Source organism: Triticum dicoccoides, chromosome 3B (genome assembly GCF_002162155.2).
Source record: "Triticum dicoccoides isolate Atlit2015 ecotype Zavitan chromosome 3B, WEW_v2.0, whole genome shotgun sequence".
NCBI lineage: Eukaryota > Viridiplantae > Streptophyta > Magnoliopsida > Poales > Poaceae > Triticum > Triticum dicoccoides.
The window spans coordinates 11,670,875-11,695,525 of NC_041385.1; the positions used below are offsets into that span (position 1 = coordinate 11,670,875).

At 44.1% G+C, this 24,651-nt stretch overlaps 2 protein-coding genes across 2 annotated transcripts; both read right to left on the reverse strand.

Moving 5' to 3' along the window:
* Nucleotides 1-3,260: 3,260 nt before the first annotated feature.
* LOC119280488 lies at nt 3,261-3,962 on the reverse strand. Its single transcript, XM_037561319.1, has one exon. It carries the CDS (start codon nt 3,863-3,865, stop codon nt 3,371-3,373), a length of 495 nt encoding a protein of 164 aa, XP_037417216.1. The 5' UTR covers nt 3,866-3,962; the 3' UTR covers nt 3,261-3,370.
* A 5,496-nt stretch (nt 3,963-9,458) lies between these two features.
* LOC119280489 lies at nt 9,459-10,192 on the reverse strand. Its single transcript, XM_037561320.1, has one exon. The coding sequence runs from the start codon at nt 10,041-10,043 to the stop codon at nt 9,567-9,569; it is 477 nt and encodes a 158-aa protein (XP_037417217.1). The 5' UTR covers nt 10,044-10,192; the 3' UTR covers nt 9,459-9,566.
* Nucleotides 10,193-24,651: the final 14,459 nt, after the last annotated feature.

Sequence of the window (24,651 nt, forward strand, 5' to 3'; positions counted from 1 at the left end):
AATTTATACATAAATTTGAAACGTATCGCAGGCCCACCGTGACACACATCGAAACCCATCAGTCCGGTGAGGACGCATTCATGCTACCGCTCCAGCACGCCGCCTGAGGGGCCAAATCCATCTATTTAAGCCAAACGGCGATCCTCAACCCTAACCACTCCTATTTTCACCCTCTCCCTCCCATCCGTGCCACCACTCCCAATACGCTCCTAGCTCGCCTTCCACTCCCAATCTGCTCCGAGCTCGTCGTCCAGTTGAAAATAATGTTCACGCATTTAAAAAAAAAATTAATGTTCACGCACTTAAAAAAAATTGTACGTGGCATTTAAAAAAATGCTTACACAATGTAAGAATTTTTAGTGGAACTAAAAAACATACCATTAAAAAATGCATGTTAAAATTTAAAAATATTCACATGTTTCAAATAATATGTCCATGATTTAAAAAAAAACTTGTAAAATTTACGAAATTGTTTTTTAGCTATAAAAACATCTTACTATTCAGAAAAATGTTTCAATAAAATATTGGAAAAATGTTTAACACCTATTAATAAAAATGTCCAAAAATATGTACATAAATAAAGATTCTGATGTATACAAAAAATGTACAATATCTGTAGACATCCAAACATATATTTGAAATAATATAAATGATGAATTTGAAATATATGAAATGTGTATAGAAAATGTTCCATATTTTTATGGAAAGTGTACAATATGCATGAAAAAAGTAGACATGTGTTGAAAAAAAGGAGAAACCATGGAAATCAAAGAAAAATAAAACTAAGGAACCAAAAATAAACAGAAGAAAACCTATGCAAACAGTGCAAACCCCATAAAAAGGAAAACATATAGAAATAAAACTCGCACGACAACTACAGTGTTGGGCCGGTCCAATAGCGCCATGCCAGAGGCAAGGACGTGTTAAGTTTCACAGCGGGCAAGAAATGACCTTAGAGGTCTAATGACGTATTGCAACCACAGATAGACAACCTGAAAATAATGGCCCAACAGGCCAGGAACGATTGGCCTTATTTCATCTGTTTTTTTTTTCATAGTGATCATAATACAAGTCACGTACATACCGACCTACCAAAACTGAAATAAAAAGGCATGACTTTAGCCTTTGCACATTGATCACCAGCCAAGAAGTAGAAATACAAAGAAGATTGAAGAATCATCTGAGTTTGACCCCAACACCCGTCACATGTCTCTCTCTGGCACAACCACAGTAGCCACTAAAGGAAAAAAAATGAGGGATGACCTCCACAACTCAGCATGCACCCTAGTATTATATTTGGTATATTCAATAAATAGTTTACACCTATAAAATAATACTCCCTCCATTCCATAATATAAGAGCGTTTTTGACACTACACTAGCGTAAAAAATACTCTTATATTATGGGACGGAGAGAGTACAATACAATGACTTGCATGTATTTTCAATTTTGTCTACATATTATTGATTTAAACATCCATAATCCATAAGATATTATCAATTAAAATATATCTTTAGCTTAAAAAATTAAAATATATCTGAACCAATTCCCCTAGTAATGTGTTTCCCAAAAATGAAAAGGCACAATCTATACTTCCGTGAGAAGCACAGTCTGTGCTTCCTAAAAAAAGTGATAAGCACAATGGCTTTTGTTTTATGTATTTCTTTTCTTCAGTTTTTCGTAAGAAAAAAAGTTTTCTTTTTTTTCTAATTTCTTTTTTTCTGTTGTAAAAAAAGTCATCAAAACTTATTAACATCAGATATAGTTTTTTTTTTGGAGAAAATATGAGATATACTTTCGAAGATCACGACACGAGAAACTAAATAGTGAAAAAGGTTCATGATTTGAACACATGGTTCAACAGATTAAACGTTTAAAATGAACCTACGAAAATGAACAAAATTCCTAAATTGCCACAAATGACGCACATGCAGTATGTCACTTGTCACAATCATAGAAGGTGTGAGTGACGTTTGTGAGGAATACCCTCTAACTAGCGATTTCCGATATATATATTGCTCGTAGTGCCTGAAAGCCATGGTACCTCGGGTTCAGCCCACTCGTGTCCTCCAGCCCGGCATCGTAGGGGCCAATAATGCGTCAAACATCGTCTAAAAAAAAAGTGGTACTACACACTGCAAAAAAGAAAAGACAAATAGGTATCTCCTTTCCATTGTCTATTTATACTAGTATGCATGCACGCGCTATGCGCGTCTTTTACGTTGTAGAGTGATTTTGGCGAAAATAAGTCATGAAAATGACCGAGAAATGAAACAAATGTTCATGTGCATGTACTCGGAATTAGCATAAGAAGGCCTCTCATGTTCTTACGCAATCACTATCACATGAATAGGTAATTTGCACAAAAATTGGGGTACCTATTGCGGAAATTAAATAGATGAGCCCTCTTCAAGAAATATATTTCTAAATGACAAAAAATTCTGAAAAAATACATATTAGTTCACTTCGAAAAACACATTCTAAAAAAAGTACATATGAATTCACTTTGAAAAACACATTTGTAAATGACAAAAAAATCTGAAAAAAGCTGCACGCATTAATCTCCCATCATGTTCCACATGCGAATAGAAAGGTCCACGGAAGAATTAAACAACTTTTTTTGCATGTGTAAAAAAGAGAAAAAAATATGTTGTGAAACGCTATTTAGAAGCACTAAAATTGATCTTTTGTACAGAGGCCAAATAAAAAGGCAATTATTCATAGAATTTTGTTTTCCGCACATATTTTGTGAAAATATATGCATGAAATTTTGTTTTGTACTTTTTGTCACTTTCAAACATATTTAAAATATATTTTGAAAAAGCGGGTACACATATATAGCTAGGTTTAGGTAATGCCTACCCTACCTATTGCTATGTCTCACTGTAGTATTTATTACAACCTTCCACCCAGAATGCGGCACTGAGGCCATGTATCGTATGTGCACGCTAAAAAGGAAGTACGAATGTGGGCGCTGCACCTGGTTTTATTTGTTTACATTTTACTCGTCTACTTTTTCACCTCCTGCCAGATTTGTTTATCTGACCACACAGGCCATGTAGCTCTACGGGTGTCAGCATAGGTAGTAATATTATAAAACAATTTGTACAACTCCAGGCCATGCGAGCACCGTGACTGTTTCCCTGCTCGGCGCTAATCGATCGATATTTCTGGAACGACCCAGATAACACTGAATGGCACTGTAGCAGCGAATCCATGTGTTATAAACCGTCAGATGGAGCCCAATGAACGGCCAGAAACGCATTTCAATGCCTGAATTCAAACATTCAAAATTCGCACACTATATAGTAGTATAGAAACTATAGAGACACATAGAGCACACACTGCGTACGAATGAATGATGAATCAATCAAGACACATGGTGCAGAATGGATCCCGCCGCCTGGCCGAGGAGGTGCAGGACTGCTAGAGCGGAGATCGGTACTCCGGCGAGCAGCATGGCAGCAACGGCCGCAGCGACGCCAGGCTTGGTGCCCATGGCCAGCAGCTGCAGTGCTCCGGCGAGCGCGGACACGTCGGAGACGTAGGCCGGGTAGTAGCGCTTCTCCCAGTCCGCCCATCCCGCCGGCGCCTCGTAGTTTGTCTCCGCCATCCGCGCCTCCCGGATCCTCCGCCGGAGCACCGCCATGCCCTCGTCCACCAGCGCGCCCCCGTAGTGGTCCTGCCCGGAAGCGCCGCAGCGCCTCGTCCTCCGCTGCAGCGCCAGCAGACCGTGGCACGGAACGGCCTGCGGCCTCCTCGGTCGGAGCACCGGACCGTGGCGCTGCGGCGACCCGTAAAGCTGGCGCCCAGGCCCGGTGGATGCCGGCCGCACCGTCGCCGGTAACGAGAGGGCAGACGACATCGATGGAATCGAATCGGCTGAGACAAGAAGATGAGACAGCAAGAAAGCGACGGAGGGAGCTAGGAGCAGGAAGCAATGGAGGTGAATGCTGAATAATGGCGGGAGATGCGGCTCGATCGAGTGTGTGTTGCCTCTTATAGGTAGTGGTGGAGAGAGTTCACGCGGTTTCATGGACGGTTATCCTTGGCGGGTTTTGGCCGGTGATTTGGAATCTCGTTGTTAATTGTGGTTAGGGTCCAGCTGACGATGGATGGAGCGGTAATCACCTAGCTAGCTCCTTAAGCAACAACACGGCAACCACGAAGGATTCCAACTAACACCTGCCTGCCTACCGCCTCTCAGTTTCATCGATTAATTGATCAATCATCGTTGAGTTGAACTGGTAGGGCCTCGATAATTTAAAAGAGTATATATCATTTTGATATGAGTTGAACTGGTAGTGCCTCGGTAGCATGGGCCCTGGGCGGCGGGCTAATAATTTTAAGAAAAAAGTCCAAGCAACATGTTCTCTGGATGGGTATATATACTTAATAAATTAATTTTGTATGATCTAGGACGTTGGTCTTCCACAATGAGTTCCTGACTTTATATAGAGTAAGATCGATTTCTTTTTGCTTTATCTCTTTCTGATGGAAGGAACGCAGCTGACCAGGGCATGCTAAATACACGAATTTTTCTTGCAACGAACCGAATTCTAAATTTCGTCGACTAAGAAAACATGCGCAGATGATCATAATCATCGCATACGTCACCAATAGCACTTGGACTTTTTTCTCTGTTGTAGTTTATTGGTCTCTTCGTCTTTTATATCAAATTTTGACCATAAATTTAACTAACGAAATGTTAATACATGTCACCGGAAAATATATCATTGGATTTGTATTTGAACATAGTTTTTGACAATATTAATTTTGCTATGTGTAACTTATATTTTATTAATTAAAATCATGGTCAAAATGTGACCCTAAATAGGAGTGAGACTAATAAACCAGGACAGAGGTAGAGAGTACTTCGAGTATAATTAAATGATAGTTCATCCAAGTGTCCTACAATGGCTACAAGTACAATAGTGCCTTGAATTTAATTAAATCATAATTCATCCAAGTATCCTACTAGAAAAAGGCCAATTAGTTCATTCATCCGTGCATTGCAAAGTACTCTCTTTGTAACAAAATGTACCAAGACGTTTTTTATGCCCTATGCAAAATCAGAAACATCTTGCATTTTGATACAGAGGGAGAGTATAATGCTTCTACCTACCATAATAGGATAACACATCAGAGACGTCTATATATACCAACCTGTCTTTGAAGGTAATCGACGGTTTTCCAGTAACACATCAGAGACGTCTATATATACCTAACATGTTTTCTGTTGCAAGGAAGATGCTATGCATTCTGGATCGGCTTGAATTCTTTTTTCAGCGGGCGAAGATATTAATAGACACGTGCACATTAATTAATCATCGCATACATTACGAGAACATGTGCTGGCCGCGGGTTTATCATTTTTCTTTCTCTGATTATCTGTCACCGTCTCAACGCCTAGCTACCTTGAGGCTCTTTTCTAGGTTATTTAATTGTCCATCCACCAATTAGTCCTAGGTCCAAAACGAGCTCTCAGAAAGTCTAATGCTACCAGGGGATATATATATAGCACCGGCAAGCAGAGACGTCTATATCGACCAGCTGCTATCAATCGAGTCATCCATTTGCAGCTCTCATATCCACTTGATCACCTCTGACGATGATCGATCACGTGGTGTGAATAAGTGCGACGCGTTGTGTGTATAATTCACGCGCCATTTAGCCAGACGATATCCACCCAACGTTATATAACCGCAAGTACGTGGTATATGTATGGAGGTTTAAGGGGAAATTTTGATTCACGGGATTCTTGAAACATGGGAATAGAAATGACACTTAATAGACACTAGAATGGAAATTTTAGTTTACAGAGGATTGTATCCTCTGTAAATACTGTAACAAGGGAAGCGGCCTCAACTTCAATCACAAGTTGAACCTCAAGTTGAAGAAAGCCCAGCGCACATGAAATATTGAAGTTGACGTCCATGACATTGCTTCAAAAGCTGACTTCCACCAGAATATTCGCCACAGACACCATGGTGGCAGGAGAGATCACATACGCCCTAGTGTTGTGCCGAGGTGATCCGAACACTTCCGGCTCACAGCACATGCGTACTCTCCAAGAGGCATAGTTGTCTGTGGGCACATAAATAAGTGATCATCATTGACAGGGTGTGCAATCTTAAACTTTATGACAAGATATTAATCAGGCATCTCATGTGCACAAAATATTAGGGTGCACTTATTACTTGTTCAACAAACATGCGATCCATGCGTCCGAGATTTCGCCACTGCAATTGAGGAGATTGAGGATCATACCAACTGTCTACATGGCCTATGGTCTGGCGCACTGCATACCAAGGTTTACACGTGCAAATTTTGTCTATTGTCTCGAGGACTTGAGGTCTATCAACAATTTCACTAGGTGACCATGTGTGATACTTGCAATGCCGTGATGCAGCTACAACTTGCACTTGCACAAGTTTTTTTTTTCCAGTGAGTCAATATAGCAACTGCCCACATTCACGACCAACACACCCAAAGGTAAGCCCCCCCAATCGAGTTTCCGAACAATCTTTCTAGGATACTAAATGTGTGCATGTTTTGATGTTGGCCCCTCGTTGTTGCTCAACCATGGCCTCAAAATATATTTGCTAAGACTTTTATGATCAGAAAAATGTAGATGTGATTTTTTACAAACACTTGCATCTAATAACAAGAAACATTGAGGTTGTTGCCCAGTCCACACCCCAACCTCATCTTCTAGGATCCGCCGCTCTATCATCCTCCCATGCCACGAACCAAGAAATAAGTAAATATAATGGAAGGGGTACGTAGCGATGAGAAATCCATTGTCCATGAGTGCATCTAGATTGGTGCGGGTGGACCCCACACAATTTCATTTCCGCCTCTGTTTCTAGAATAGGAGGTCTACATGAACAACAATACGAGATGGATCCCCACGAGAGAGAAATATCCACCCATCCATGTCGTTGTCTCTCTCCCACATCCAACTCTCTTTATGGGGAGACACTAGATCCACATGGACGATTACTCCAGCGCCGAGCACTGTCACTGACTCTTCCCCAGGATCTCCACAGACCACAGCTCTCCGATGAAGGAAAATCGACATGCACCACCACCCTCAATCATATCCACATAGTACATAATTGTTCAAAGATTGTTAAGCACTTTTCATCCTTTTTCGATCTGTCATGTAAAACATACGTAACCTCCGTGGCTTGGGAGATTTGTGGATTATGGTTTGTGGAATTGATTAAATGGTCCATGAGATTTGTATTTGTGAAGATGATATTTGAGGAAACTCATTTTGGTGATGTGTGGGACTGATATGTGCAATATATGTGAGTGGCGTGTTATTTGTGAAATTTGTGACTTGTGAATGCGTGATTCAGTGAAATTTGTGAAATTGATGAAAATAACATAAAGTGATGCTTATGACATGTGGAATATGTGATTACAATTTGTGAAACTGAATGTGGTGGAATTTGTTTTGCAGTGTGTGAAAATGTTATGTCAATCTATGGAACTGGTTATTACAATTTGTGAATTGGTACTTCAACCTATGAAATAATTGAAATAACCTATTACAATTGGTGAAGTTGGTATTTCAATCTATGAAATAGTTGAAATAACCAGTTTTGAAATCATTTTTCTTTTGGTACCATGTGAAATAATTTGAATTTGTGAAACTGTTCACTTTGTTGAAATACCCAGTTTCACTGATGTTTGTGAAATATGAAACTGGAATCGCCGAGATTACTTTATAAATTTTTTAAAAAACTTATGTCACTCTGATCTAATCGGTCTCAATCTTTTCTGAAATATGAATTTGGAATCACTAAAATCACTTTATAACAAATAGAAATTGTTGAAATCAGTTTCTTTTAATGCCTGAAATCGGTCTTGGAAAAATCACTATTTAAAAAAACTAATTTCACTAAAATCACTTAGAAAATTTTGAAATAGGGTTTTTGAAATGAGTGAAATTCTTTTTTAAAATAATTGAAATATAATTTTAGAAGATTTAAATCATTTTTACAAAATGTTGAAATTAAATTGTTGAAACGAGTGAAATTAGTTTTTTATAATAAGTGAAATTGTTTTTAAAATAAGTGAAATATGTGATTGAAGAATTAAAATCCATGTTTTGAAATGGTTGGAATTAAATTTTTGAAATATCTAAAATATGTCTTTCTAAAGGCTTATGGTTAGGTTTTTCAAATATATCTAATGTAAAAGTGAAAATGTGTGGCTATGGAAAAGATAAATTAATTAGATAATTAAATCAATTGATTATAGTATCATTATATTGATGTGGTGATGTTGTCAGGAATCTGCACGTGAAGGGGCAGGGAATCCTGGGGAAAGAGTGAAATACCCCTCTCATATATAAGGGTTTGATGCGCCGTCCTACTTTTATTTGCTCGAAGTTCATCAGTAGATACTCAAACCATTCAAAACCTCTTTGCGCACGAACCAAGCCCTAGCCGATTGGGAGCCTTCGCTCCTGATCCTACGACAGGATCACCACCTCCATTGTGGACCGCACTCACCGATGTCCATGGACTGCGGGTTGTCGCCTAGTGTCGCCCACATTTGTGCAACCCGAGACCTTGCACGTATCCAGGCATGCAGACCAGATCAACCACCGGGGAGCTGCCCACACACATGGGACCAAGCATTGGCGAGCAGGCCCAACGCGGATTGTGGCGCTGCCCTATGGGAAAATTTCAGGTGATACCGTGATACGGACTTCTTGGCAGTTGGATCTAAGATTTCACGGCATCTAAAGAGCGATTGTACATGTGCGCAATTTCAAGACTCTCAGATGATTTTTTTACAAAATGTTCAAGAGCTTTCGGTAGCCATCAGATCTGAGATCCAACGGCTCTCGGCAGCCCGTATCATGGTAACACCTAAGCCTTGTTATCACTTAATATCTTCCTGCCGCCCTACACCCGAGCGCGTGCAGCCCAGGTTACCATTGTGTGTGATGATGAGTAGTCGTTTGAACGATCACCACCAGCCAACCACACTGCGCGTTAACCGCGAGCCCTCCCCGTGCCGGCTCGTAGCGCATTAGGTTTCCCGTGAGTTGCACGTACAAGCGGAGTGACGCGGGTTAGGTTCATCTTCTAAGTTCTAATAGGTTCTTGATCTTCAACCCCGAAATGACACAAGGCAATCTTATGGTGTAACTGGTGTTATTATCACATTCCACAAGCCATTAGACTTTGGGTCGACCGTCTCCAAGGTGTTGTAAAATTTAAGTGCTTCATTTGTAAAGCCGGCCAATCGCGTCCTTTCTAAAAATAATTGAGTTTGGGTCGTTGAAGCCACCAACTATTTTTTTTTTAGGATTTTGAAGCCACCAACTTGACAAGTTATCTCGTTGACTTTATTGGATCGCTGAAACCACAGTGCAACAAGAAAAGAAAAATACGTATTGCTCTTCATATATACTCCGGCTAAAACCAAAAGAATTACATATCTCCATTGCACTGTGTATCTAATTCCTTTTCTAAAAACTGTGTATCTAATTATCTATAGACACAGACAGCACACACTGCCGGCGAATGAATGCTAGTCCGTCAAGAAACAAGGTGCAAAACGGATCCCGCCGCCTGCCCGAGGAGGTGCAGCGCGAAGACGGCGGACACCGGCAATCCGGCGAGCACCAGCGCGGCAACAGCAGCCGCGACGCCCGGCCTGGTGTCCATGGCCAGCAACTGCAGAGCGCCGGCGAGCGTGGACACATCGGAGACATACGCCCGGTAGTAGCGCTTCTCCCAGGCCGCCCACCCCGGCGGCGCCTCGTAGTTGGTCTCGGCCATCCGCGCCTCGCGGATCCTCCGCCGGAGCACCGCCATGCCCTCGTCCGCCAGCGCGCCCCCGTAGTGGTCCCGGCGGAACGCGCCGCAGCGCACCGTCGCCATCGGCACCGCCCGCGGACTCCTCGGTCGCAGCACCGGACCTTGGCAGGGCGGCGACGGCGACCCGTGCAGCTGGCGCCCAAGTCCTGGTGCTGCCGGCCGCATCGTCGACTGCAATGAGGCGGCGGACGACATCGATTTCACCGAACGAACCTGCTAACGAATAAACCGAGCGTGTGATCTCTCGAGCAGAAGAAGAAAGTGATGGAAGGATGGGCAGGAAGCAATGGAAGATGCAGCTGGAGTGGGTTTGCTTCTTATTCTTATAGGCAAATGGCACCGGGGGTTCACGACGCGGTTGCATGGACGGCGGCTTCTTGCCGGTGATCTCACGTTGTTTATGTGGATTGGATTCCAACTAACACCTGCTGCCGCTTGGTCTCATCGATTAATTGATCAATCATCGCTGGGTTCAACGGTACGTAGCACAGTGCCAATGGTGATATAATTAAAGAACGGAATAAGCTATGGTGAACGTTCGCCGCCAGAGCCGTCGGACGGTGGCAGTTTTTTACTGTACAACTGAAACTCCCGCGATTTAAACAAACTGCCATAGCAGTTTTGCAATTTGCCATCTCCCATTGCAGAAACTAGCGGCCAGAACGATCGCAAATGCCACATCATGGTTGACGAATGGTCGCTGGCTATCGGCGTACGTCCATGAAGAAACTGTATATTTTGAGATGAGTTGAACCAGTAATACAATGCATGCCTGGCCTTGGCGGCCGGTTTATTTATTACTATTAGAGAAAAAATTTGCAAGCAACAGGTTCTCTGGATGTTGGTATAATATACAACATACTTCTCAATTTTTTATATGAAGCTCTGATAGACGATGTCTTTTTTGGATCGACTATGGTTCTTATTCCGCAAAAAAAAAATGATGTGTTTTTTAGATCGACGATGGTTCTTCATACTACTATTTTGTTATATACTTCCTCCGTTTCAAAATAGATGATTCAACTTTGTACTAACTTTAGTATAAAGTTGGGTCATCTATTTTGGAACGGAGGGAGTATATGTCGTTTTTCATTGGAAGGAACACCGTTGGTCGACCCTTGAACATACACCAACTATTCAATGTTCATGTCTGAATATTCTTCTTTTGGCCGACAAACAAAGAAAATAAACATGTGCGCATTAATCATACGTCACCAATGTTTAGTGCCGGTCGAGCGTAGTACTTTGTGTTTATCATGTTATTCTTTTCTCCGCTCTTTATCACTGGACGAGGTAGTTAATCAAAATCATTACAGTTGAGGTCAGGATAACAGATTGGTGCCGCTCTTGAGATAACTCACGGCGAACCACTATTTCTTAGGCTAATCAAAGCAATGATGGCCGTTTGAGCTCGTGAAAACAGCGAATCCGTCAGGTATGGCCCACCTGTTAGACTGATGTGACAAAGACCAAACAAAAATACTTTTACCAGCTGAGGTAACAAATGAGAGGTGTGTCCTACTTGTCAATGGCTGAATGTTTATCTTCTTCCAATTGGGCATTTTCTCTAGCAGCTTCCGGGCGCGTGGCGACAAGCCTGTGGCGTTGCAGGCGATCCTGCCGTCTAGCATGGGTACAATGGCGGTGGCACGGGAGAGCCTCGCGGCGGTGTTGTTGGGCTTGAGGTGGGCTTCTGCTCCTTATAGCCGTCGCGGGAGCAGGCAAACTTGTAGGAGCCGAACACCATGCGGAAGTCTGGGATTGGCGCGGTGGCTGGGTTTGGTGCGGAAGAAGGCATAGTTGTGATGATGTCACGGGGCGCAGCCATGTCATCGGGTACAGAGTGGCCTCGTCGGTCAAGAAAAATGCGGCCAGGAAGACATGCACGAGCCAGAGTGTGTAGCCTGGCGTGAAGCTCGAAGGTCCCGGCGCGCACCTCTCCTCAGCCTCGCCGATGCATTTTCGACAAGGAGGGCCTGATGACCCACAAGTATAGTGGATCAATCACAGTCCTTTTCATAAATAAGAGCATCAAACCCAACAAGGAGCAGAAGGAATTGATAGGCAGTTTTCAGCAAGGATTTCACCGCAAATACGGTAAGATAGTTTTGATAGATAGTTTGATAGCAAGATAATTTATAATAAGGTAACAAGTAACAAGGCAACAAGATGCAGCAAGTGGTCCAATCCTTAATTGTGCTAAAGACAAGCCGGTGATACTTCTTATAGTGATTAAAACGCTCACAAGGACCCATGGGAATATCGCCAAGTTACATTCACCATGATTCATCGACCTTGATAAGTGTTATGTGGGTAAACCGAAGCTAAGGTACTGTCCTAACTTGAACAAATACCTACTTATAATTATACTCTCTGTGCAAGCATCTGCGGCTACAAGAGGTAATTAAGACAAATCTAACCATAGCATTAAAGAGTTGGATCCAAAATAGCCCCTTATGAAATAATTCACAAATCAGGGTTTAGGTTTCTATCACTCCCGCAAACCATGACACACAAACTAATTTCACAATGCATTCCCCAAGGACCAAAGATGGTGAATGTCATGTAATTGACGTTCACATGACACTAGAGGAAGAACAATATAACATAATATCAAAACATTGAACGATCATCAACTTCACATGAGTAACAAGATTTCTCTCATGTCCTCAAGAACTAATGGAACTACTCACAACTCATCATATTGATAATGATTTGTGGTTACAAATATAAGATTAGCAATCTGAAGATAATAATCTTCCACCAATTAAACCAACAAGCATCAACTACAAGATATAATCAACACTACTAGCACCCCCGGGTACCAATCCGAGGATTGATACAAAGATTGAGCACAAGAGATGAACTAGGATTTGGAGATGAGATGGTGCTGATGAAGATGTTGACGGAGATGATGATCCTCATGATGAATGGAGCGTTGATGGTGAAGAAGGCTTCGATTTCCCTCTCCCAGAGGAAAAATTTCCCGACAAAATCGCTCCGTCGGAGAGCAAAAATGCTCCACCCAAATTTTGTCTTGCAGGCGGCGTCGGGAAGTCACAAACAAATTATGTCATTTTTTCTAGTGTAAATAGGTTTTTATGGCGAAAGGGCATCGGGAGAAGAACCTCCAGGGGTCCACATGGAGAAGGGGCATGGCCAGGGGGGTAGGTCGCGCCACCTGTCCATGTGGGTGGTTGGTGCCCTCTCTGGTACTTCTTCGTTTCAATATCCTTCATGTATTCCGAAATAATTCTCCAAAAATTCACGCTCCGTTTTTAGCTCTGGAGAATTGCTTTCTCTTCTGTTACTAATTTAGGTCCAGAATTTCAGCTGCCGATAATCTCCCTCCCTTTCTATAACTTGCATTTTAAGAGAGAAACATTAGAATTGCACCATAATGTGAAATCTATCACTGAAATAAGATAAATTATAATAAAAAATAATGATGCAAAGTGGAAGTATTAGGGCCCTATTATTGTGTTGTGCTTGATTGACCCCAATTAAGCGGAAGCATTGGAGGACGGGGGAACGAGGTATGTCAGGCGTCTGGCAGACCATCGTCATCGACCTTGATAAGGTCGTGGTCGGTGATAACCCACAAGTGTAGGAAATCGGTTGTAGCCTTTTCAATAAATAAGAGTGTAAAACTCAATGGGAAGGCAAATGTAGAATTACTATTCCCTCAAGTTCTATCGACCACCGATATAACTCTACACACACTTAATGTTTCTTTCCTAGAACAAGAAATAAAACTACTCTATGTGTGTAATAGGATAGGTTTGCAAGATAATAAAGAATGTGAAAATAAAAGTTAAGTGTTATTTTAAAAAAGAACAATAAATTAAATATAGCGAGTGTGGAAAAGTGGTGGTAGGATGTGTGAATTGCTCCTAGTCAATTGATAGCAAGACTGATCGTCACCATTGTTGTCTCATGTGTGGGAGAGGCCTCTGCTAGCATGCCATCCCTTACTCCAGATTTTATGCACTTATGATTGGAACTATTAGCAAGCATCTGCAACTACTAACGAGGCTGTTAAGCTAAACCCAATCATATCATTAAGATAAACTTGGTCCCCCTTCATCCCATATGCAACAACTCACCAACTAGTGTTTAGGCTTCTATCACTCCCGCAACTCATCATAAGAAAATTAATCACATATTGCAACACTCTATATTATAATAGGTATAGTGTACGATCATATATATAATGGGCACCAAAGTACAACAACAAAATAAAACATGAAAATCAAAGCAATCATGATCACCAATCAATCCATAGGACAAAAGTGATCTACTCAAACACAATACAATGACACAAATCATTGGATAATAATTCATAGCACCAAAGACCATGTTCAAGTAAGGGATTATAACGGGTTGCGGGAGAGTGGACCGTTGATTATATAGGGAGGAAGGTGATTGAGATGTTGAGGAAGACAACGGTGTTGATGGAGATGGTCGTCGTGACGATGGTTCCCCCAGCGGCGCTCCGGTGCAACCGGGAGAGAGGGGGGAGAGGCCTCCTCCTTCTTCCCCTTGCTTGGCCTTCCCCCTAGATGGGAGAAGGGTCCTCCCTGTTGGGGAACGTTGCATAAAATAAAAAATTTCCTATGTTCACCAAGATCCATCTATGAGTTCATCTAGCAACGAGAGAGAGAGAGATGCATCTACATACCCTTGTAGATCGTGTGCGGAAGCGTTCAAGAGAACGGGGTTGAGGTAGTCGTTCTCGTCGTGATCCTATCACTAGAGATCCTAGCGCCGAACGGATGGCACCTTCGCGTTCAACACACGTACGGTCAGCGTGACGTCTCCTCCGTCTTGATCCAGCAAGGGGGAAGGAGAGGTTGATAAAGATCCAGCAGCATGACGGTGTGGTGGTGGATGCAGCAGGGCTCCGGCAGGGCTTCCCCAAGCAACTGCGGGAGGAGGAAGTGGTGTAGCAGGGGGAGGGAGGCGCCAAGACTCAGGGTGCGGCTGCCCTCCCTCCCCCCTCCTTTATATAAGCCCCCTGGGGGGAGCCGGACCTGGAGATGGGAATCTCCCAAGGGGCGGCGGCCAGGGGGGGTGGAGTGCCCCCCAAGGCAAGTGGTGCGCCCCCTACCCTAGGGTTTCCAACCCTAGGCGCGGGGGGGGGGGCAAGGGTGGGCGCACCAGCCCACTAGGGGCTGGTTCCCCTCCCACTTCAGCCCACGGGGCCCTCCGGGATAGGTGGCTCCACCCGATGGACCCCCGGGACCCTTCCGGTGGTCCCGGTACAATACCGGGTGACCCCGAAACTTTCCCGATGGCCGAAACAGCACTTCTTATATACAATTCTTTATCTCCGGACCATTCCGGAACTCCTCGTGACATCCGGGATCTCATCCGGGACTCCGAACAACATTGGTCTGCTGCATACTCATATTCATACAACCCTAGCGTCACCGAACCTTAAGTGTGTAGACCCTACGGGTTCGGGAGACATGCAGACATGACCGAGACGGCTCTCTGGTCAATAACCAACAGCGGGATCTGGATACCCATATTGGCTCCCACATACTCCTCGATGATCTCATCGGATGAACCACGATGTCGAGGATTCAAGCAACCCCGTATACTATTCCCTTTGTCAGATGGTATGTTACTTGTCCGAGATTCGATCGTCGGTATCCCAATACCTCGTTCAATCTCGTTGCCGGCAAGTCAATTTACTCGTACCGTAATGCATGATCCCATGACTAGACACTTGGTCACTTTGAGCTCATTATGATGATGCACTACCGAGTGGGCCCAGTGATACCTCTCCGTTATGCGGAGTGACAAATCCCAGTCTCTATCCGTGTCAACCCAACAGCCACTTTTGGAGATACATGTAGTGTACCTTTATAGTCACCCAGTTAAGTTGTGACGTTTGGTACACCCAAAGCACTCCTACGGTATCCGGGAGTTACACGATCTCATGGTCTAAGGAAGAGATACTTGACATAGGAAAAGCTCTAGCAAAACGAACTACACGATCTTGTGCTATGCTTAGGATTGGGTCTTGTCCATCACATCATTCTCCTAATGATGTGATCCCGTTATCAACGACATCCATTGTCCATAGTCAGGAAACCATGACTATCTGTTGATCAACGAGCTAGTCAACTAGAGGCTCACTAGGGACATGTCGTGGTCTAACTATTCACACGTGTATTACGATTTCCGGATAATACAATTATAGCATGAATAAAAGACAACTATCATGAACAAAGAAATATAATAATAATCCTTTTATTATTGCCTCTAGGGCATATTTCCAACAGTCTCCCACTTGCACTAGAGTCAATAATCTAGTTACATTGTGATGTATCGAACACCCATAGAGTTCTGGTGTTGATCATGTTTTGCTCGCGGAAGAGGTTTAGTCAACGGATCTGCGACATTCAGATCCGTGTGTACTTTGCAAATATCTATGTCTCCATCTTGAACATTTTCACGGATGGAGTTGAAACGACGCTTGATGTGCCTGGTCTTCTTGTGAAACCTGGGCTCCTTCGCAAGGGCAATAGCTCCAGTGTTTGTCACAGAAGAGAGTGATTGGTCCCGACGCATTGGGTATGACTCCTAGGTCGGTGATGAACTCCTTCATCCATATTGCTTCATGCGCTGCCTCCGAGGCTGCCATGTACTCTGCTTCACATGTAGATCCCGCCACGACGCTCTGCTTGCAACTGCACCAGCTTACTGCTCCACGATTCAACATATACACATATCCGGTTTGTGACTTACAGTCATCCAGATCTGTGTCGAAGCTAGCGTCGACGTAACCCTTTACGACGAGCTCTTCGTCACCTCCATAAACGAGAAACATGTCCTTTGTCCTTTTCAGGTACTTTAGGATATTCTTGACCGCTGTCCAGTGTTCCTTGCCGGGATTACTTTGGTACCTACCCACCAAACTTACGGCAAGGTTTACATCTGGTCTGGTACACAGCATGGCATACATAATAGATCCTATGGCTGAGGCATAGGGGATGACACTCATCTCTTCTTTATCTTCTGTCGTGGTCGGGCATTGAGCCGAGCTCAATCTCACACCTTGCAATACAGGCAAGAACCCTTTCTTGGACTGATCCATTTTGAACTTCTTCAAAATCTTATCAAGGTATGTGCTTTGTGAAAGACCTATGAGGCGTCTCGATCTATCCCTATAGATCTTGATGCCTAATATGTAAGGAGCTTCTCCAAGGTCCTTCATTGAAAAACACTTATTCAAGTAGGCCTTAATCACTACTGGAAACAGGGAATTTGCCATCAGCCAGGTCTTTGCCATCTGCCAGCTGATGGCAAAGAACGTCTTTGCCATCTGCTTATAAAAAACAGATGGCAAAGAACTGACAGACGACAAAGAACATGGTTGCCATCAGTCAATTCTTTGCCATCTGCTAGTGGATGGCAGATGGCAAAGTGCCAGATTCCAGTAGTGAATGCTGTCCAAGAATTCTATATCATTTCCCATCAAAAGTATGTCATCTACATATAATATGAGAAATGCTACAGAGCTCCCACTCACTTTCTTGTAAACGCAGGCTTCTCCATAAGTCTGCATAAACCCAAACGCTTTGATCATCTTATCAAAGCGAATGTTCCAACTCCGAGATGCTTGCACCAGCCCATAAATGGATCGCTGGAGCTTGCATACTTTGTTAGCATTCTTAGGATCGACAAAACCTTCCGGCTGCATCATATACAGCTCTTCCTTAAGATAACCGTTAAGGAATGCCGTTTTGACATCCATCTGCCATATCTCATAATCATAGTATGCGGCAATTGCTAACATGATTCGGACGGACTTAAGCTTCGCTACGGGAGAGAAAGTCTCATCGTAGTCAACCCCTTGAACTTGTCGATAACCCTTAGCAACAAGTCGAGATTTATAGATGGTGACATTACCATCCGCGTCCGTCTTCTTCTTAAAGATCCATTTGTTTTCTATCGCTCGCCGATCATCGGGCAAGTCAGTCAAAGTCCATACTTTGTTTTCATACATGGATTCTATCTCGGATTGCATGGCTTCTAGCCATTTGTTGGAATCTGGGCCTGCCATCGCTTCTTCATAGTTCGAAGGTTCACCGTTGTCTAATAACATGATTTCCAGGACAGGGTTGCCATACCACTCTGGTGTGGAACGTGTCCTCGTGGACCTACAAAGTTCAGTAGCAACTTGATCCGAAGTACCTTGATCATCATCATTAATTTCCTCTCCAGTCGGTGTAGGCACCACAGGAACATTTTCCTGAGCTGCACTACTTTCCGGTTCAAGAGGTAGTACTTCATCGAGTTCTACTTTCCTCCCACTTACTCCTTTCGAGAGAAACTCTTTTTCCAGAAAGGATCCGTTCTTGGCAACAAAGATCTTGCCTTCGGATCTAAGGTAGAAAGTATACCCAATGGTTTCCTTAGGGTATCCTATGAAGACGCATTTTTCCGACTTGGGTTCGAGCTTTTCAGGTTGAAGTTTCTTGACATAAGCATCGCATCCCCAAACTTTTAGAAACGACAGCTTAGGTTTCTTCCCAAACCATAATTCATACGGTGTCGTCTCAACGGATTTAGACAGTGCCCTATTTAAAGTGAATGTAGCTGTCTCTAGAGCGTATCCCCAAAATGATAGCGGTAAATCGGTAAGAGACATCATAGATTGCACCATATCTAATAGAGTGCGATTACGACGTTCGGACACACCGTTACGCTGAGGTGTTCCAGGCAGCGTGAGTTGTGAAACGATTCCACATTTCCTTAAGTGTGTACCAAATTCGTGACTTAAATATTCTCCTCCACGATCCGATCGTAGAATTTTATCTTTCGGTCACGTTGATTCTCTACTTCATTCTGAAATTCCTTGAACTTTTCAAAGGTCTCAGACTTGTGTTTCATCAAGTAGACATACCCATATCTACTTAAGTCATCAGTGAGAGTGAGAACATAACGATATCCTCCGCGAGCCTCAACGCTCATTGGACCAGACACATTAGTATGTATGATTTCCAATGAGTTGGTTGCTCGCTCCATTGTTTCGGAGAACGGAGTCTTGGTCATTTTGCCCATGAGGCATGGTTCGATGTGTCAAATGATTCATAATCGAGAGACTCTAAAAGTCCATCAGCATGGAGCTTCTTCATGCGCTTGACACCAATGTGACCAAGGCGGCAGTGCCACAAGTATGTGGGACTATCGTTGTCAATTTTACATCTTTTGGTATTCACACTATGAATATGTGTAACATTACGTTCAAGATTCATTAAGAATAAACCATTGACCATCGGGGCATGACCATAAAACATATCTCTCATATAAATAGAACAACCATTATTCTCGGATTTAAATGAGTAGCCATCTCGTATTAAACGAGATCCAGATACAATGTTCATGCTCAAACTTGGCACTAAATAACAATTATTGAGGTTCATAACTAATCCCGTGGGTAAATGTAGAGGTAGCGTGCCGACGGCGATCACATCGACCTTGGAACCATTCCCGACGCGCATCGTCACCTCGTCCTTCGCCAGTCTCCGCTTATTCCGCAGCTCCTGCTGTGAGTTACAAATGTGAGCAACGGCACCGGTATCAAATACCCAGGAGTTACTACGAGTACTGGTAAGGTACACATCAATTACATGTATATCACATATACATTTAGTGTTGCTGGCCTTCTTGTCCACTAAGTATTTGAGGCAGTTCCGCTTCTAGTGACCCTTCCCTTTGCAATAAAAGCACTCAGTCTCAGGCTTGGGTCCATTCTTTGACTTCTTCCCGGCAACTGGCTTACCGGGCGCGGCAACATCTTTGCCGTCCTTCTTGAAGTTCTTCTTACCCTTGCCCTTCTTGAACTTAGTGGTCTTATTGACCATCAACACTTGATGTTCTTTCTTGATTTCAACCTCTGCTGACTTCAGCATTGAAAATACTTTAGGAATGGTCTTCACCATCCCCTGCATACTGTAGTTCATCACAAAGCTCTTGTAGCTCGATGGGAGCGACTGAAGGATTCTGTCAATGACCGCCTCGTCCGAGAGGTTGATCTCCAGCTGGGACAGGCGGTTGTGCAACCCAGACATTTTGAGTATGTGCTCACTGACAGAACTGCTTTCCTCCATCTTACAACTATAGAATTTGTCGGAGACTTCATATCTCTCGACCCGGGCATGAGCTTGAAAAACCATTTTCAGCTCCTCGAACATCTCATATGCTCCGTGTTGCTCAAAACGCTTTTGGAGCCCCGGTTCTAAGCTGTAAAGCATGCCGCACTGAACGAGGGAGTAATCATCAGCACGTGACTGCCAAGCGTTCATAACGTCTTGGTTCTCTGGGATGGGTGCTTCGCCTAGCGGTCCTTCTAGGACATATGCTTTCTTGGCTGCTATGAGGATGATCCTCAGGTTCCGGACCCAGTTCGAATAGTTGCTGCCATCATCTTTCAGCTTGGTTTTCTCTAGGAACGCGGTGAAGTTCATGTTGACATGAGCGTTGGCCATTTGATCTACAAGACATATTTTGCAAAGATTTTAGACTAAGTTCATGATAATTAAGTTCATCTAATCAAATTATTTAATGAACTCCCACTCATATTGACATCCCTCTAGTCATCTAAGTGTTACAGGATCCAAGTCGACTAGGCCGTGTCCGATCATCACGTGAGACGGACTAGTCATCATCGGTGAACATCTCCATGTTGATCGTATCTTCCATACGACTCATGTTCGACCTTTCGGTCTCTTGTGTTCCGAGGCCATGTCTGTACATGCTAGGCTCGTCAAGTTAACCCTAAGTGTTTTACATGTGTAAAACTGTCTTACGCCCGTTGTATGTGAACGTAAGGATCTATCACACCCGATCATCACGTGGTGCTTCGAAACGACGAACTTTAGCAACGGTGCACAGTTAGGGGGAACACTTTCTTGAAATTTTTATAAGGGATCATCTTATTTACTACCGCCGTTCTAAGTAAACAAGATGCATAAAACATAATAAACATCACATGCAATTATATAAAGTAGTGACATGATATGGCCAATATCATATAGCTCCTTCGATCTCCATCTTCGGGGCTCCATGATCATCTTCGTCACCGGCATGACACCATGATCTCCATCATCATGATCTCCATCATCGTGCCTCGATGAAGTTGCTCGCCAACTATTACTTCTACTACTATAGCTAACGGCTTAGCAATAAAGTAAAGTAATTACATGGCGTTAAATCACTGACACGCAAGTCATACAATAATTAAGACAACTCCTATGGCTCCTGTCGGTTGTCATACTCATCGACATGCAAGTCATGATTCCTATTACAAGAACATGATCTCATACATCACAATATATCATTCATCATTCATCACAACTTCTGGCCATATCACATCACATGACAATTGCTGCAAAAACAAGTTAGACGTCCTCTAATTGTTGTTGCATCTTTTACGTGGCTGCAATTGGGTTCTAGCAAGAACGTTTTCTTACCTACGAATAACCACAACGTGATTTTGTCAACTTCTATTTACCCTTCATAAGGACCCTTTTCATCGAATCCGCTCCAACTAAAGTAGGAGAGACAGACACCCGCTAGCCACCTTATGCAACTAGTGCATGTCAGTCGGTGGAACCTGTCTCACGTAAGCGTACGTGTAAGGTCGGTCCGGGCCACTTCATCCCATAATACCGCTGAAGCAAGAAAAGACTAGTAGTGGCAAGCAAGTTGACAAGATCTACGCCCACAACAAATTTGTGTTCTACTCGTGCAATAGAGAACTACACATAGACCTAGCTCATGATGCCACTGTTAGGGAACGTTGCATAAAATAAAAAATTTCCTACGTTCACCAAGATCCATCTATGAGTTCATCTAGCAACGGGAGAGAGAGATGCATCTACCTACCCTTGTAGATCGCGTGCGGAAGCGTTCAAGAGAACGGGGTTGAGGTAGTCGTTCTCGTCGTGATCCTATCACCGGAGATCCTAGCGCCGAACGGATGGCACCTCCGCGTTAAACACATGTACGGTCAGCATGACGTCTCCTCCGTCTTGATCTAGCAAGGGGGGAGGAGAGGTTGATGAAGATCAAGCAGCACGACGGCGTGGTGGTGGATGCAGCAGGACTCCGGCAGGGCTTCGCCAAGCAACTGCGGGAGGAGGAAGTGGTGTAGCAGGGGGAGGGAGGCGCCAAGACTCAGGGTGCGGCTGCCCTCCCTCCCCCTCCTTTATATAGGCCCCCTGGGGGGCGCCGGCCCTGGAGATGGGAATCTCCCAAGGGGCGGCGGCCAGGGGGGTGGAGTGCCCCCCAAGGCAAGTGGTGCGCCCCCCCACCCTAGGGTTTCCAACCCTAGGCGCAGGGGGGGGCAAGGGGGGGCGTACCAGCCCACTAGGGGCTGGTTCCCCTCCCACTTCAGCCCACGGGGCCCTTCGGGATAGGTGGCCCCACCCGGTGGACCCCCGGGACCCTTCCGGTGGTCCCGGTACAATACCGGGTGACCCCAAAACTTTCCCGATGGCCGAAACAGCACTTCCTATATACAAATCTTTACCTCCAGACCATTCCGGAACTCCTTGTGACGTCCGGGATCTCATCCGGGACTCCGAACAACATTCGGTCTGCTGCATATTCATATTCATACAACCCTAGCGTCACCGAACCTTAAGTGTCTAGACCCTACAGGTTCGGGAGACATGCAGACATGACCGAGACGGCTCTCCGGTCAATAACAAACAGCGGGATCTGGATACGCATGTTGGCTCCCACATACACCTCGATGATCTCATCGGATGAACCACGATGTCGAGGATTCAAGCAACCCCGTATACTATTCCCTTTGTCAGACGGTATGTTACTTGCCCGAGATTCGATCGTCTGTATCCCAATACCTCGTTCAATCTCGTTGCCGGCAAGTCACTTTACTCATACCATAATGCATGATCCCATGACCAGACACTTGGTCACTTTGAGCTCATTATGATGATGCACTACCAAGTGGGCCCAGTGATACCTCTCCGTTATGCGAAGTGACAAATCCCAGTCTCGATCCGTGTCAACCCAACAGACACTTTCGGAGATACATGTAGTGTACCTTTATAGTCACCCAGTTACGTTGTGACGTTTGGTACACCCAAAGCACTCCTACGGTGTCCGGGAGTTACACGATCTCATGGTCTAAGGAAGAGATACTTGACATAGGAAAAGCTCTAGCAAAACGAACTACACGATCTTGTGCTATGCTTAGGATTGGGTCTTGTTCATCACATCATTCTCCTAATGATGTGATCCCGTTATCAACGACATCCATTGTCCATAGTCAGGAAACCATGACTATCTGTTGATCAACGAGCTAGTCAACTAGAGGCTCACTAGGGACATGTCGTGGTCTAAGTATTCACACGTGTATTACGATTTCCGGATAATACAATTATAGCATGAATAAAAGACAACTATCATGAACAAAGAAATATAATAATAATCCTTTTATTATTGCCTCTAGGGCATATTTCCAACACTCCCCCCTCTAGCCCCTCCAGATTGGATCTCTCCTCCTCTTCTTCTCTAGCTTTTCTTCTCTGTTTTGGTACTATTTTCTGGACGAACACCATTTCTTAAATAACCAGAGTTTCTTAAGTCTGATTGGGGTGAAATTTTAACATGATATTTTCAAAAAAATATAGCTTTCTTGCATCCTAAGGAGAGCTCCATCCGACTTACAGATCCCCCACAAGCCCTCATGGCGCGGCCATGGGGTACCCGTGCGGCCTACCCTTATGGGGCCCATGGGCCTCATCTTGCATTGATTCTTGTGCCAAAAACTTGATAATTCTGACAAAAGAAATTCAGGGCATTGCGGCTCCGTAATTTTTTTACCTAAACCCCCCCAAAAAACCTTATAAAATAGGAACTGGCCTTTGGTACTGGGTTAATAGGTTAGTACAAATAAAAAAATATAGATTGTTGTCAAACAATATGTAAAAGTGGTATGCTAATAGCATGAAACAAACAAAAATTATAGATACATCGGAGATGCATCAATCAGCGTCCACGGCATATCGAGCAGGCGCACGCGTGTGTGCACAGCTAGGAGGAGTAGGCCTCAGTAGTGCCTCCGACTTCTCCTTCATGGCACTAGTCATGTCTTCCTCCGCGATCTCCTCATACTTCCCTCTCTAATGGTTTTACGTGTCAAGCCATTGTGGTGAGCGGTTAGGGCAGGTGATGGACGCGGTGGGGTGTGGGGGTTGCGGGAGCGTGAGGCAAGGTATGGGGGTGCGGGAGCGTGAGGGGAGGTGTGGGGATTGCAGGTCATGCATGCCTCGATAGCACCCGACATCATCATCTCGTGAATGGACCTACCATGACCCACCCTGGCCATCTATAGCACGACCTCGTGGGACCTCGATGTTGTGAGCACGAGCAATATGGCGACCGTCGATAGTCTAGACGAGCATGCAGTGGCATGGGATACGGAGAGAGAGACGAGGAGGAGGAAGAAAAAAAGTGGGGAGATGTGAGGCTAACACATGGGTCCCTCATCCGCTTGTTCTCATTGGCTGGCCAACTCAGCCTAACAACTGGGATGCATTGCCTTCACGATCTCAAACGAGCATCAGTGCTTTTTATTACTAATTAGCCTCGAAAAAGGTGATGTATTGTGAGTTGTCTCAAAAGTGGTACCAATCGGTTACCCTAATCTCATAAGTGGTGGTTTTCAGCAATTACTTCTCATTGCACTGAATCTTGATTGGACTGAACCTCTTTATTGAGAGGGCTTAAAAAGAACGATTGATCGAAATGGTAC

What these genes read in the sequence shown, in the direction of transcription:
- LOC119280488 (XM_037561319.1), bottom strand. Translation starts at nt 3,865, where the DNA reads ATGTCGTCTGCCCTCTCGTTACCGGCGACGGTGCGGCCGGCATCCACC.
- LOC119280489 (XM_037561320.1), bottom strand. Translation starts at nt 10,043, where the DNA reads ATGTCGTCCGCCGCCTCATTGCAGTCGACGATGCGGCCGGCAGCACCA.